The sequence below is a fragment of the Dicentrarchus labrax genome, unplaced genomic scaffold (assembly GCF_905237075.1).
Source record: "Dicentrarchus labrax unplaced genomic scaffold, dlabrax2021, whole genome shotgun sequence".
NCBI lineage: Eukaryota > Metazoa > Chordata > Actinopteri > Moronidae > Dicentrarchus > Dicentrarchus labrax.
In genome coordinates this window covers 27,193,142-27,209,861 of record NW_026136713.1, presented here as the reverse complement: position 1 = coordinate 27,209,861, position 16,720 = coordinate 27,193,142, and the positions used below count along the sequence as shown (strand labels likewise).

At 39.9% G+C, this 16,720-nt stretch overlaps 1 protein-coding gene across 5 annotated transcripts in view; it reads right to left on the bottom strand.

Moving 5' to 3' along the window:
- Nucleotides 1–16,720, bottom strand: part of htr4 (5-hydroxytryptamine receptor 4) — a 196,291-nt gene that overhangs the window by 79,154 nt on the left and 100,417 nt on the right. For all 5 annotated transcript variants that reach the window (XM_051420059.1, XM_051420062.1, XM_051420061.1 and 2 more), the window contains 2 exons: nucleotides 16,137–16,244; nucleotides 6,823–7,023 (listed from right to left, as the gene is read on the bottom strand). In XM_051420059.1, the coding sequence (XP_051276019.1) occupies nucleotides 6,823–7,023; nucleotides 16,137–16,244 (309 nt within the window). The remainder of the gene's footprint in view (nucleotides 1–6,822; nucleotides 7,024–16,136; nucleotides 16,245–16,720) is intronic.

Here is a 16,720-nt window from a genome sequence, read left to right as displayed (position 1 = left end):
ATGAATGAAGCTTGCCTTACCTGCATTCCCACCTCCACACCCCTGCCCAATCTCTGCTGTGGGTGTGTTTATCAGAGGCAAAGTCACAAAAATTGGACACAGCACCCTAAATTCCAGTGTCAGGATGGTGTGATGGGAGTGGGTTTCAGATACTATTCAACAAACCCACAAACAATTAGTTCAAAGCATGATGGCTTACCAGTGCCTTCCAAAGCCTATCAAAAAGATCTACCTTGGCTGCATACTGATGGTGCAGACACACAGATTCTGGCGAGGACGCAGGTGGGTGCACCGGACCACTGAACGCTCTGGCATCCAGGTGATGAGACTGAAAGTTTTGTGATCTTTGGTTTTGGATCTGCTGCTTTCAACATGGTGAAACTTTTACACATTATGGCTAAACAGTACTCTAAAATATACTTCTGAAAACATTTGAAGCGAGAAATAGGCAACACAGAACCAGAATCTTTGATTCATATTATATTAGCATCTCCCAGTTTTACAATTTGATCTGAGTTTCATGATCCTGCTGTGTTGTGCTGGATGGACATTTACATAGAGTTGGAGTTGAGTCACGTTGATGCAGATTCAGATTCAGATTCAGAACAGTCAGTCAGCTCGCCACAGCGTATCCATCATGCACCGAGGGGCCGGATCTCATGCTCTCCATGGAAAGTGAATAGGATGCTTCAACTTGAGGTCAGTCAACGGATCCGTCTGTACCATAACCTGATCAGTTTGTCCAGGGGCAAATTCTAATCTTTTGCCCAATTCATGATGTCAAAAGAGAAGCGCAGCTTCATGCTTCAACACTTAAATATGTCTTGAACTAAAAAAAAAACCACCCAAGAGAATCCTTGCTCTCCTTAAAACCACCACTTTAAAGACATATTTTATATTTGTATGTGTGTGTGCATATGGATCAATGTTGTAAATATTTCAATACATCCTTTGTCTGTCTCTCTGCATGTGCTGCTTTCAGTTTGTATTCATGTGTTGCAGTTTCTCTACAGATTACATGCAGCAGCCAAGGTCGGGCCTCTGGTGAAAGGCTGTTTTATTTTCCCTGTCCTGTAGAACCAAAGCCCACCAGCAGCCAACATTTTAAAATGCCAAAAGCTGTCTGAAGGCCAAGGCTTTGAACTACAGTTCTGCCTGCACCACAGAGGTGAGCAGACAAGTGACAGGCTTAAAGCATACATTTCTCATTCCACTCCCATCTCAACTATTTAACCTTACTTTGGCCAAGAAAGGTTAACTGGACTGCTTTAAAGCTACATCCTCCTTAAGATTAAAACATTTTCCAACATTCCCACTGGCAGCTGATCAGTAGGATGATGAAGTTGTTTCACTGATGTAAGCAGGGATTCTTTGCCTTGCTTCTGGGCATCTTGAGGGTATACATGCAGGAGGCAGAGGATTCGTTGTTCAAAATCTCCATTCTGGCTTTCCCAAAAGGTCAAGCATTAAAACTTGAAGGAATCTTGAAGGTTTCTTTTTCACTTCCTGTCAAACTCTTGGACCCTATACAGCCTCTCGAACCTCAAGGCTGCCAGTAACACTCCGTTGACACAACAATTGAAAACACTTCAAGGAACCATATGGAGCCCCCAAAATAAAACATTCCTAAAAGACTCTTTTCATGTTGGTGGTTGAGGGGAAAATGAATTTGAAGATTGTAACAAAAGTGGAGCCCAGAAAGGATCCTTGAGCAACACCTCCATAAAGGTTTCATGAATGCTGATGGAAGGCTACACACTTGAGCATAAAGCGGTTCATCTATTAATTAAAATTTTTCTAGAAAGGACATCCAAGAAATGGTAAACAGCATCAATACTGTAGTTCTGTCTTTCTGTCCCTGAGTGTGTTTTCTCTCTTTCCTCATTCATCCAGCCTCTTAGAAACACTTTTTTCCAATCCATTTTTCTCTTGCTTTGCTTTGCAACCAATCTATTCTTTTTTCCTCAGCTCCTTGTGGTGTCAATGATGATTCGCCTACTTCTGCTGTACCTAATGTAATATATCCGTTTGCAACTGCTTTTTTTGGAAATGAGAGTCTAACTCTTTCGTGTTTATTCCATGCACTGCCAGCTAAGAAGAATTTCCTCTCAATTAAAATAAACTAAACTGCTAAGTATTGCAGCAGCCTGTACTCTTTCAAGGATTGCTTAAGAAGTTAACAGACAGCTTCTGACACAAAACTGTTTGCACTTTTAGAAAGATGTTGCTGGCCCTAAATCTCAAATTGTCCAGGGAAATCGAGGCTTGTTTTTCTCCCCGTATGGTCAAGGTGCCCTAACAAAAGGCACTTAACCCCTGCTGTTCCTTTGGAGCGCCACTGTGGCTCTAATTAACGTGTTTTACCCTGACTTGAGCCTCTGGGACAGAATTGCCTCTTAGGGCTTTTTCACTATTGGCAGAACTTAAACCCAAACACAGCCTAAACATGAGCCATGAACAGATGAACAGCCCGAGGGATTCTGCCTTGAGGGGCTCAGTTAAAGAACCAGATTGCAGGGCTCCCGGTTAGCTCAGTTGGTAGAGCTGGCGTCTCATGTGCTGAGGCTTAGTCCTTGCTACAGCGGCCCAGGGTTTGAGTCCGACCTGCGGCCCTTTGCTGCGTGTCATCCCCTCTCTCTCTGTCCCCCTTTCCTGTCTACCTCCAGCTGTCTCTATCAATTAAAGGCAATAAAAATACTTTAAAAAAAAAAAGAAAAGAACCAAATTGTAGCTTCCTCGTTGATAAATCATGTGTTCTTTGCAATTTTGCTGACACAGTTTAGATATATTTTTCCTACAGGCACCCATTGTTTCATTTCCATTCCATTCATTTCTGTACCGTATGGAAATAATTAGCAGTCTCTTGAAACTTGTCAGAGTTGCATACTACAGTGTTCTTACATGCTGTAGTAATTGTGTATTTGTGTATGGTGTTTTTTTCTCCTGGTTTCCCCACTAAAGTGACACAGAGGTTGGCCTATCCCTCTGGTAGGTGGAACTGAGAGAAAGATGTGCAATCACAACTCAGGGTTGAAAAAACTACCTAAGCTCTAGTTTCTTCATTTAGATCATCAATCAAAAATAATGCAGTATAGTACAGTGATCTCTGTGGTATAGATACATGTAAGGCATCATGTAACAAACTAACTACCTACTGTATCAATTTAGGTCTGTGAATGTGATTTTGAGTGGTGTGGATTGATAAATGTTTACTGTAACGTAGCCTACATAACATTACCTTTTTTTTGACAATTATCATGGTGATGGAGCATATAACTGAAGGAAGTTTCAAGAGGTTATACATACAGTATCATATCAGTATGTGGAAATGAATGAAAACCAATAGCTGACTTGAACATGGACTATTTATAGTAAATAGGCTAACACAGGCAAATCACTGGTCCTTTAAGGGCAGTGCTGTAATACTAAGTTCAATGGCCAACAATGAATGACTGCACAGAGTGCAGCAAATGCTCTCAGGTTAAATGAGGTCGGAAAATGTTTTTGCATGAAGACAAGCTTTATTTTCTCTGCACTCTGAATCCATAAGTCTTTGTCTGTGTGTCACAGTGATAGTCTTTATCTCACCCTGGCAGATGAATTCCTAAACAGAGAAGTAGTTCTGGTTCCAAGTTATGGTAACGAAGGAGGATTACAGACAAATCCAGTGTTAAATCTGCCTACGCTTGTTTTAATCTTTAGTGCCTTTGTTTCAGTTGTTTCGCAGATTTTGAGTGTTCCTATGTGTTTGTTTAATATTTAGAATATCCAGCAGAACACACATACTTTACACACACACACACACACGCTGGGAGAAACGGTTAATCTGGGCTTTATACCATATGGGTCTCCAGGCTCTCTCTTACATTTTGCTGTAACTGACAGTTCCATTAATTCTTGGTCTCATCCTGGAGTTTTACATAAGGATCAACTTCCACGCTCTCTGTCTGTCAGTCTGTCTGACGCTTTTAATCTGACCACAAACATCTTCTCAAAGGGTCTGTCAAGCTGTAATTAGTAAGTAAAACATACAGATGCTGTTGGTCTGCTTAACTACACCTGTTCTAAAACTGAATACAGTTTATTATAGCTTAGAAGCATTTTCACAACGTATCTATCACTGTTTAGTTTAACTAGAAATTAGCACATATTTCAAAGCATAAGAAAAGCAGAATTTAGTGTATCACTGTGGTCAAAAGATATCAATTTTATTTTTATTTTATTTTTATACTAGGCTTCAAGTTTCTACATCAAACTGTACAAGTTGCATACTGGACCAGACTAAAAGAAAACGCTACAACAATTGGCAAATTAAAGAGTGGAAAAAAACAAAAGTAAACTCAAATTAGAATATCAACAATACGGACAGATAATCCAATACCGGACAACATAGCAAGAGCTTTTTTATAGAATTAGAACATATTAGTAAGCAAGTAGACAGCGGACAGGGGAAGGTATAGCATCTGCAATATAGTTTGTGAGAGAAACATCAGAATCAACAACAGAAGAAGCAGTCAATAAAAGGCGGAGGAAGATACAGTCTGTGGGAGATGTGATATGATTCACTTGGGACAGGGGGAGCTTGGGGGTAATGAAGGGTGATTGCCTCGCTATAAATTGGTAATGGAAGTTCCAGGATGCGGAGGCAGCTGTATGTATAGAAGAGTACAAAGCTCCTCCGGCCAGATAATTGAATGAGGAGACCATTTCCTCCTTCACTGCTGCTGAGCTTTGCATGTTTGGTTTGTCTAATTTGGAAAATTCTCTTGTGTTTGTTGCTTCATTACTACGTTAAAAAACACATGTGCATGCATGTGATGAGCTCACTTAAGCGGACCACATATCTAATGATCATGGCTATGCTGCATTCGGCTTGCACTATTACTGTATGTGTCTAAATGAGAGGTTATAGAGGTCCTACATTCCTCAAGTTTGTTCCCTGTCTTCTTGTTGTGGACACATCATTACTGCATGATAAACAGTAAAAAATCAGAAGATCACAGCACAATATTCTCTCAGTATCCAGCAAGGGTTGTGCCAACATCCCTACAATGTTACACAACACTTGTTTTACTTTAAAGGTTCCTGCGTTTACATTCAGTGTAGAAATCCTTAATGGCCGAATACATTTTTCATGAACTCTAACTTGCAGTAACTTCTAACACATAAAGTTTCTTCAGCATTATTTATTCTCTCATTTTTTCAATATTGCAGCATGTTTGAGAAGTCACAGAACACGAGTCAGCTTGCGAAGTGAAAAAACAGTGATAAGACTGTGACTTTTGCTCACACCTCTTTCAGTTTGGGCATTGTCGGGTTGAGGTGCAGTTTAATCCAGCTGTCTGCTGATAAGGCTCACCCTGTCTGGTCTGATTTTCTCACCCTCAACACGACAGATACCGACCGTAATAAGTAAGCAACAAACTTTCCAACCAAGTCGCAGTTTGTTTACCGAGTAGCCAATTGTACACATTCTCAGGAGGGAAAAGCTTTAAACTAAATCTTTGAGACCACAGCATATCTGAGTCATATAATATTCCTTTCAGCAGGGAATGTAGAAGATTACAAAACAGATGCTAACAATGGTTGACTAAAGTGGCCATGGTGATGAACAGAGTTGTCCCAAAGTGCAGTATAATGTTTGCTAGCAAGCTAATGACTGTAGATAATGAGTCAAGTAATGAGCAACATGGTGACAGAGCTAACAGCTACCAAGCTAACTGTTGCAAATAAGCTAACGGACTACAAGTGACTTCCAGAACTCAAAGTTCGTCCCCGAGTGTCGAAGCGCACTGAAGCTACAGCCTCCAAAACCACCAAACTAGCTAGTGGACTGTCGCCTTCTTTCTACGTGTTTTATCCTAAAAACAGCTCCCTCATAGCATGTTAACCGCTAACACACAAACACTTTGGCTATCTAAACCCATAAAGACAACATGTACTTCAGAGAGCCTGAATGAATAACTATTACAGTGCTCTCCCGCCGTTTGAATTGTCTGTTTCATTTACGTCTGCTGCTGTGCTGATATTTGTCAGGTGCTGTAAAAGTCCGTGTGTTTTTCTTTTCCTCTTCTGAGTTGAAATGAATTCCATCAGTCTGGCTGCAGACGCAATGAAAATAATTTATCCTGTCTCCATCCTCACACAATCCATGCTATCAGTCCTCTCCCTCGGGTTAATACCAAAGCCGTCAAAATGAAAGGCATTGCTTAAATGAGATGACGTCAAATTGCACTCTGCCCCGACTTGCTGACTAATGTTTCGGCTTTGGACCAGCTTCATGTTGTGGTAAGAAAGATGAAGGTCAGGAGTCTGCTTACAAAATGTAAAATGACGATTTATGGAAAATAATATTCCTTTTGATATTTTTGTTGAGCTTGTGGTCACTCAAGACCTATACACACTATCTATAGTATATACTGTATACTGCCAACATAAATCCAAGTCTCTCACCTTTGCACCTTTGATAAAACAATCTCGATATGGGATCGTAATTTCTATCATTAAGGGTGATACATTTTGGATATTTTTTACTCTATATGGACAAATCTAGCAACCTACCACACGGCAGAAATAAACACAATGCCCATTTCCTATCACAAAGCATTGTTTGAGCAATACTAACATTTAACCAGCTTAGTGTGGACATACTCAGAGAATGAGTATTTCAAATGAAGTCCAAGTTCACACCAAAGGGTTGATGTTTCACAATAACAACCATACAGATAAATCCTTCTCACACAAGCATTACATGACAAAACACAGCATGCTGAGTAAAAATGCTATGCTGTATCTCTACACCATCACACCAGAAGGTCTCACCTGTCCAGGGCGATGCAGCAGAGGTGCAGTATGGACGCAGTGGTCAGCAGGACGTCCAGCGAGGTCCGGACCAGGCAGAAGGTCTCGCCGTAGATCCAGTGCTGGTGGACCAACTCGATGGCACCAAACGGCATTACGAGGACCGACACCAGCAAGTCGGCAAACGCCAGAGACACGATAAAGTAGTTGGTCTTGATTTTCCTGATGGAGGGAAAGAATGAGGGGAAAGACTGAATAATTTTATATACAGAACGGAGTATACAATATCCCTTTTTGTGATTAAGGAATAAAAAATGGTCATTATTTAACATACATATAAAGATCATTAAATGGAATGTGACTGGAGTCAGTGTAGGCTGCAGAGATTTGTTCCCATTCAGCCACAAAAGCATTCGTTCAGTCCAAAACTGAGGTTGGCCAATAAGGTCCAGACAGACTTGCTTTCTGTTTGATTTACAACTCGCAAAACCTTCGGCCAACACAATAACAAAAAGGCTGGAAATGTGTTCTCCCTTTGAGTGATGGGTTGACATATTTCAGGCAATTGAAACTTTGTTCCAATACCACAGTACCATTTTGGGTTGTTGCATTCTACTTGATACAATAGTTTCAATTAGTGGGCTGTGTGTGTGAAAGTGTAAGTCTCTCTCGCTCTCTTTTGGTAATGCGTAAGTTATGTTAACTAAGAAAAACGAGTTGTTAACTTATCTTATATTGAGTTAACTTAGCTGGTTTTAGAGTTAAAGAGCACTCGTTAGGCCATTATTGATTTATCTCCACCCCTAACGTTGCTTATTTCAGAGACCCCACAAAACTCAGATTATAACTCAAACCTGTTTACAATACATCACAAACCATGAAAAACAACAACTGCTCTTCTTTGTGTTTTCATGATTAATGACATCTGATGAGCTGTGTTGTTGTTTTTCTATAATTGCTTTTGCCCCCTCCCTCCAAAAAAGAAAAAAACACTTTAATTTTTGCTCTACAGCATAATTGTTTTTTTTTACATAAAACTGCCAGTCTCTCTCACTCCCTCTCAAATTCACTTACATGTGTGACTCAACATCACAGAGAAACTACAATGTCATACTTATTTAGTAATTTAAAATGTAAAACTAAACCTTTAATATATTCAAAACAAAATTTCTCTGTCTTGTGAAAACTTGTTTCCAATAAAACCGCGAACATGCAGCAGTTCAAGATATTAAAGTTCACTTATCAAAGGCAAACAGAGGCTGACAGTTTCTAGGTTTATCTTTCAATACCAGCAAAGACAAACAAACAAACAAAAAGAAATCAAATTGGAAATCAAATATTGGTTCCATTACTCACTAAACAATAGATTTCAGGTGAAAAGGACAACGACATCAAAATAGAGAGGGAAGAGGAAACATCCATCTTCCCATTCACTGGAGAGGGAGGAGGAATACAGGGACAGATGCTGAGTTGTAAAAGTGAAAAAGTTGGAATGAGGTAAAACCACAGAGAGAAAGAGATTAAGGTAGATTCATTCTGCAAACAGGTCAAAACTTTGTGATATAAACAGCCGAGAATGGCCGTGCATACAATTATCGGAAGTTAATTTATCTTGTTATCTGGAGAAAACAAGCTTTCCCATCTCGCAATACAGAGACAATCAACCCGTTATCATGAGAAACAAAATGTTTTTTTTTCTTCTGGAATTGCAGTGATTGTTGAAGTCCTATCTTCTCACTTCTCTATCTCATTGCCAGGAAATAAATAGCTTATATGAACTCTCAGATACACATTCTGCTAACAACTATTTTCAGTTCAGTTATGAATCCTCCCCAACAGTAATGACAGTGATCTTGAAGGCTGAAATTGGTGTGATCAAATGAACAGACACTCATTTTCCAGTTCTCCATTATCATCCTGTGACCTTGAAAAAACATGCTGTTGTCTCATTAATATTGATCTCAGGGAATTGGCCTTTTGTTTTCTTCAGATAACAAAATACTAAATATAAATATATAAATATAATATAAAACTTGTGATTTCAAAATAAAAGCAATTTGAAAATATTTGTAAGCACAGTCGTTCTCGGATTTGGTAGAATCCACCTTGATTACTGCTACTGAGTCTTTATTCTTTAAAGAAGGTGTTTTTTCTTTATCGAAGCAGCCTTCACACAGGGTCGTGCTGCTTCTACAAAGTATTGCTGGGATAAAAAGGCAAACATTACAATAAATGGACCCCAAGAGATATCTTATTTGTATCTACTACATTGTTCCTTGTAACAGGGGTCTGGTTTATAGCCCATTCAGGTTGGGATGGTGTTCTGTAACTAACTTCCTGAGTATGTTTTTTTTGTGTCCTGTAGATTCTCATTATATTGTTCATATATATCATTTTGTCTTTAATATATATATTTAATTTTAATATTTAGTATTTAATAGCATGCATTTGCTATGTCTCTTTGCTTTAGGTGAGCCAGATGGATGCCCATATGACCTGTGTGTTTGTGAATGGGCCGCTCTATTTTAAACTGGTTATTTCAGGTGGAGTACATCATTTGTGTTCAGTGTGTGTAAAGGGAGACAGCAGAGTGGTTTAGTGTGGGGGAGAGTGAACTGAGATACAAAGTCACAGCTGCTGTGTGAATGAGTATTATGTATTATCAGCACAACTCAGTGAAGGCAGTGAGTATCTATGACCCGAATCAGGCTGTGAACACACACACAAGCATTCATTCACTCGCACATAGGAGTGCACGATAATTACCGGCCCATAGTTATCGGGCCGATAACAGGAAATTATTACATCATTCCGATAAGTCCATTATCATGACGAATAGCCCCAATAACATATATAATTTTGTCTGCCCCACTCCCACTATGAGACCTGAATGGCCTGCAGTGAATGCTGCGTTCAAGTGACGTTGGCGTAATCAGAAAAACTCTTTCTGACTGGGAAAATTCAAGAATAGCCCCTCATGTCGGAAAATAACTCGTTAACTCGGTCATAATTTTGGTAGTTGCTGACTTGAATTGATATCCACAGAATTTTTCCACATGTTACACATAAACAATAGCCAAAAGAACGACTAACAAACGTGGGAACAGGGAACAGGGAATTTCCGTCACACCGTGAATGCAGCACAGCGTGCTTACGTTTGAAAACAGACAACATGGTGTCGATTGTGTGGGACTTTTTCAAAGTTTCTGAAGAAGACAGGTCGCTTGTTATTTGTTACAAATGTTCCAAGCACGTTCCGCGAGGAGGTAAAAGTAGCACAAGCTTCAATACGTCAAACCTGATAAGTCACCTGAAACATAGCCATCGCTTCGACGGAGTCTCTCTCTCTCTCTCTCTCTCTCTCTCTCTCTCTCTCGGTAAAACAACTCAACCTCATTTAATTGCAATTATGAATAATTACGCATTTACTTTAGTGAAAAGGTATTCATTTGAATGGAACCATAAGCCAGAATCATTTAAACTTAATTTTTTGTTACTATGGAATGCACTTTTTCAGTTTGTTTACACAGACAAGTGTAACTTGTGTCAGTGCATTATGCACATTTTATTTATTGTTATTGAGGAATGCACTTTTTCAGAATGTGTTTACATAGAAATGTTTGAATCTAACTTGTGTCAGTGCATCAATTTTCTATATATATTTATTTTTTTGAACTTCTGGAATGCACTTTTTCAGTTTGTAATCCCGCTGCATGTATTTGCATCAGTTCATGGGGCCTTTATTTTTTTTTTGAGAGGCTTGCCAATAGTTTTTCATTGGAAAAAATATATATCTCCATTTAAAGAGTCAAAAGTGTTTTTGGGTTTGTTCGTTGTATTAATGTCATGATCTTAGGTCATGATCATATAGATGTATATGTGTGTGTGTTATTGGTTATCGGTATCGGTTTTAAAAAAAAGTTATCGTGCATCCCTACTCGCACAGCAACGCTTTCTTTTCAAACTCTCACTCACATTTTACACACACAATCTGTGCCAATGTTATACAGCATCCTAGTACTATAAGCAATGATTTACATTACATATTTTGTGTTTAATGCATTATAAAGAGCAGGCATTCAGTCTAGGGGAAATAGCTACTTTAAGCAAAGCACATTTCTCTAATAAATGATAAAAATGTATGAGGGGATCAAACTAGACATTGTTTTCTAAAAACATAAAGCACTAAAAATGGTTTTGAACCTGCGTTGAACTCTTTTGTTTGAGCTACAAAAATGCAGATGAGTTTTGGATATAAATTATAGGTCTGCTCAGAAGTGAATTATGAGTTTTAAAGTAGTAAGGTAGATTATATAGTGTTGCATACCTAAAAAATAATAAAATTACTGACTTGAAAAAATGCTCAAGTACCCCAAAACATTATTATTAATTACAGTAACATGAGTAGTTGTAGTTTGTTACTTCCACCCCTGATCCAATACCACTATATCCACAATAAGATACCAACCTACTTATTGGTAGGTTGCAAACTGCAATCTCACCACTCAATGCCATTAAATCCTACACATGGTCCTTAAAGTTTAATAGCAATAGAGAATTATGTGAAGTATCAATCAAACCGATAGATTGACTGACTGACAGTCACTGGTGATTGGTTTGGACAAAATGCCCCCTACCCTCTAAAACGTCTTACATGAACATGATTAAACATGAAAGAATAGGACAAATTAAAGGGAAATTCTGTCTGATTGCCAGATAAACTTTGGCAAACATTCACACACACAAAATTTGTCATGTTCGCTCAGCTAATAGCGGCTTCTTTATTTGTATTATGCACTGCATTGTGGAGCAATAGTGTACATCAATACGTTTTTGCCCCCATTCATCATGAGCTGAACTCAAAGATCTAAGACTTTCTCTATGTACACAAAAGGTCGTGACAGTGAAACTGCACATTTTCGAGTGGCCTTTTATTGTGGCCAGCCTAAGGCACACCTGTGCAATACCCATGCTGTCTGATCAGCATCTTGATATGCCACACCTGTGAGGTGGATGGATTATCTCGGCAAAGGAGAAGTGCTCACTAACACAGATTTTGACAGATTTGTGAACAATATTTGAGAGAAATAGGCCTTTTGTGTACATAGAGAAAGTCTTAGATCTTTGAGTTCAACTCATGATGAATGGGGGCAAAAACAAAAGTGTTGCGTTTATAATTTTGTTCAGTGTATATATAGGCAGCTATGCAGCTGGGACACACATCTGTCACCCACATACGTGCATAAATACTCCCTCTCTCATCTTCACTGTCTTTGTACCTCACTCTCTCTCTCTCTCTCTCTAACACACACACAAACACACACAGGGACTTTGTGCCTGACAAAGACCAGAACTACCAACACAAAGTAACAGGATACCACTCAGCTCTGTCAGCTAGCAGTTAACTTTTCTGATAAATAAAGCAAAATAATTAATTATTAATCAATCTAATCGTTGACCGGCGGCCTGGTAGGGTAGGTCAAATGGAGGTTGAAAGTATTGCCACAGGGTTTGTATGTAAAAACCTGTCAATTTGATGGAAAGCTAGGCCCCAGCTAGTCAACTGACCGGTCGACTCATCAGTGAGTCAAACTGTCAGATTAGAAAGGAATCCCGACAGGTAGGCAATCAAACGGAGAGTGAGGATGTATACCTTTTATTATCAGGCTGGTAACCATCTTTGCATTCACAGACGAACCACACCAGCCAACCAGCTAATCAGTGAGCGAGTCGATCAGTCAGCTGGCCTGTTCTCCACGCTTTCTGCAGCGTGGATGGTCCACGGTCTATAAATAGCTTCAGTAAGAGTGGATGGCTGTGAGGGTTTTCCATCTGCCTGTCACTAACCCAAACAGCCCCTTAAAACAGGCTGTTAGTGCTGGAAACAGCCAGCTGTCTGCTCCGCCTGCTGCATGTGGGGCACGTGTAAATCATGTTGACATGCACACACACGTTCACGTACATGCATTTCAAACACACAAGCAAGCACAAACATAAATACAGCACTGTACACACACACACACACACACACACACACACACACACATACTGTAGATGCATGCCCACAGGCTTATATACACACACATACCATACACTGTACGCTCAAACATGTGAGACACACACACACACACACACACACACACACACACACACAGCAGTGTTGGCTGTAACTCAGAACAGTTTAGAAACCATTAACATGCCCAGAGGGGGAGGCGTCATGTTTAGTTAGGATGACATATCGTGTTTAGCTTAAAGTGCTAAGAATAAATAAACTTTATTAAAAGTGCTTGTGTTACCGTGAGGTTGGTGTAATTTACAGACGAATGTGGCATCCACTCTGGAAGGCAGAGGTGAGGTGAGAGATGTGAAGGCATTTTTAAAAAAAACTAGAGTTAAGAGTAGAAGAGGCATGAGGACATCAGAGATGGCGTCAATGTAATTTAAATACACAGGCATACATTTGTTCACACAACAAGAAAGTAAATTAAAAATTCCTCATTACAAATTGGGCAAGGCTTGAAAGAGGACATCCTGATCTCTTCATTACTATGATTATAGTGAAGACAATGATGCATGTATAGTGCAGCAATTAAGGATGAGGACAATAGAAATAGCGCCTGGGACAGGAGTGCCTGGGACAATTCTGGAAGAGTGGAGAAATGTATCATTACAAATGAAATTATTACTTTTATGTGTCATGCAATATATATCAATTTAACTGCTGGTGTTCAAATTGAACAATGTGAGGTGGCTAGACCAGAGATGCCAACTTGGCAACTTTCTCACTAGATTTAGGGACCCTATAGTGTCTTTATTTCTAAAACCGAATAGCGACACATTTAGTGACCATCTGGGAGAAAGCAGGAAATATATACCAATATATTATATTGTAGTTCCCATGCATGCTAATCAGAGCAATCACAGTCCACGGCTCCTCTGCACCGGGGTCTCTCCCTCTCCTCTTGTGCTGTGCGAAGGCAGTCAATAGGTGTGGTGTGTGGGGCACGTTGGCCTTCTCTCTCACTCTTTCTCTCCAGATCTGTGGACTATGGTGTTCCTATTGCTTATATGTAAATAGCTGTTTGACCTTTTCTCTCACTCTTTCTCTGCATTAGGGTGTTATAGCTTATATTGAAATTGTTTGTTCTCTTCTCCCTCCCGTAAAAAACGTTTTTACTTCAAATGCCCCAAAACAGGTTTGCATTTGCACTGTAGTTCGCAGTGATGCATTTATTGATCAGTTGTAAATAAACAAGGAATATTAACTCAACCAATAACTAAAATAATAATGATAACTGATTGTGTGTGAATTTGGGACAATTGTTGTATGAGGTACATATCGTCAGTGTGTTACCTACAATAGTGTGCCTGCAGTTTGGAGAAGCAGTGCTGTGGAATGGGGTTGCAGAAAAACTTATTTTAGCCACATGAAAAAAAAAATCAATATCAGTCTAAGTGTACGTTATATTAATATTTTCACTGCTTTACCTTGCCGTCTGACAACCCTTTCCTTCGTCTGTCTGGGACTTCTGTCTGCTTCTCCTGGAGGCATGCTGACTATCGTCTGCTGTAGGTAATATGACTATGGATAGGTACCTTACACAACCCAACTTCAGTAAACTCAAACTAATCCTTTAATGATTAGTGATTTCTTATAGATCTGCCCGATGTCCAGTAGAAACAGCATGCATACTGTGTGGCAGCATGTGTCTGTGTGTGTGGGGGGGGTTCTTGTTCACACACTTGACATGACGCATGGAGAGAAACAAGAGGTGGTTGGTAACAGTGGTTGTGTTTGTGTGGTGGTTATTGATGAGTGGGAGCTTTTCTCTCTTACAGACTGCACTGACTTCACTGCTATCCAGTTTGTCCACCTGGTTATAAGACTACTTGCAAACGGATAGATAGATAGATAGATATTCCTTTATTTGTCCCACAATGAGGAAATTCCCCATATATATATAATATATGAATTAATCACAATGTAAGCATATGGGGAAAAAGTATTTTTGAGCCAGTTTAAATCACGTGACAGACGACATGGCTGTAATTTGGGCACAATGTCAAATTAGCTTCAAAGCCTGTCTCTCTTCCTGGGGGCTTGGGCTACATTGGCATCTACTAGCATAACACACCTGAATCTGCGACCAAACTGCTGGCAATCCAGTTGCATTGTGGGTAATGTAGGTCCCAGGTTTTGACATGGAAGAATGCGTGGAATAGCAAAGAAGAGATTTCTGGGTGTGCTGCATAGATTTTGATACCTTTCTTTGCTATAGGAGTGCAATGTTAAATTAGCAGAGAAGGCTCAGCCTGTAACACTGAGGTGTGTGTTGGCTTTAGGATACTGCCACAGGTAAGGACTGCAAAGATAAATTACAATTCTGACTAACTGTTTTTTTTTACTGATTGACTGATTACAGGCTGACTGATGCTTGATGATGTTTGCTGGCTGTTTTGCAGTTTTCTTGGTTTATTAATGATGTGCTCAGAGTTATTCTTCTTTCTGTCACGAACACTGTCACCCGTGGGACACTCCCACTGAGAAGGAGATTTTTTTGTGTAGTAGACATAAAGACAATGAGGCAGGAAGAAACAAATATGGTGCGCCATGATTCTCTCCTCAGGGAGGTGAGACATCACAGCGGTGACTTTGACACTCACCAGTGTTCTTAAATACACACATACAGTCCACACACACACACACACACACACACATACACACACACACACACTGCACGTAGGCAGTTGGCAAATATACACAGAAATAAAACCTCACATGTACACACACCTGCCTACATTAACTTTTTTTTTTGGCGCACACTCACCCTACTCCACCCACACACACATGCACATCATGTCAGCATCCTGGGGACCCTGAGCTCTCAGGTGTCACAAGATAGAAAGAGACAAAGAGAGATCAGAGAGACAATAAGTGAAAGAGAGATGACACAAGGGAAGAAGAGAAAGAAAAGGTAGAGATGACAGGAGGAGAGGAGGAGGAGGAGGAGGAGGAAGAGGAAGAGAAGAATTACTGCGGTGGCAGCTACTCCCACATGACCAGCCGTCCTCAGGATGACCTGCCAGCTCTGGCCTTGTCTCACGTGCATTATTGGCTTGGACAGAAACATCACCCTTTCTTTGAGCAGTGTATATTCATGTTAATGTATTACTTAACTGAGACAGTCTGAATTCACTTCTTTGCCGACATACCAAACCTAAACCCACTGTGTGTTGCCACTTTATTAGCCGTTTTGGTTCATTGTATGCAAGTGTATGCACTCTAGGAAAGAAAGGAATATGTGTAGGAAGAAGGAACAAAAGCTCTGTCCCACCTGAGTTGTCTGTCCTTGCAGACGGCCACCATGACCAGCAGGTTTCCCAGGATGCTCATCAGCATGACCAGAGACAGGAAGCAGATCAGGGCCATCTGCTTTAGCATGCTATGGAAACAGCAAAAAGACACAACAACAGCACATCAGCACTGATCTGCAGAGTGAAACTACAGTCTGTACCTTACAGATAAGAGTGATGAAAAGAAAAAAAAAACTTTAGTTGGTTTAACTGCACAGAGGCAAGACTTTTTATGCAAAAATCAATCTTTCCTTTATCTGCCTACATCACGAAGTGGAGCTGATTCAGCCAAAAGTAATCCCTTCGCACTAATTGCTTAAGTTGTTCAGGTATGGCCGCAGTCATTGGCAGAAAAACTTTTAATGAGACTGAGCGCTCCATCCAAGAGCCAAAGCCTGTTTTTTTTTATGTAATAAAGTTTCTGTTGCTCATCAATATGTCTCAAGTTGAAAATCTGATAAAACAATAATGGTGAATCTTTGACGCAGTTGAAAGTCATCTTTTGACATCTATTCCATATCCGCAGTGAAATGAGGCAAACAAGTTCAGAGGTTTGGTATCTATG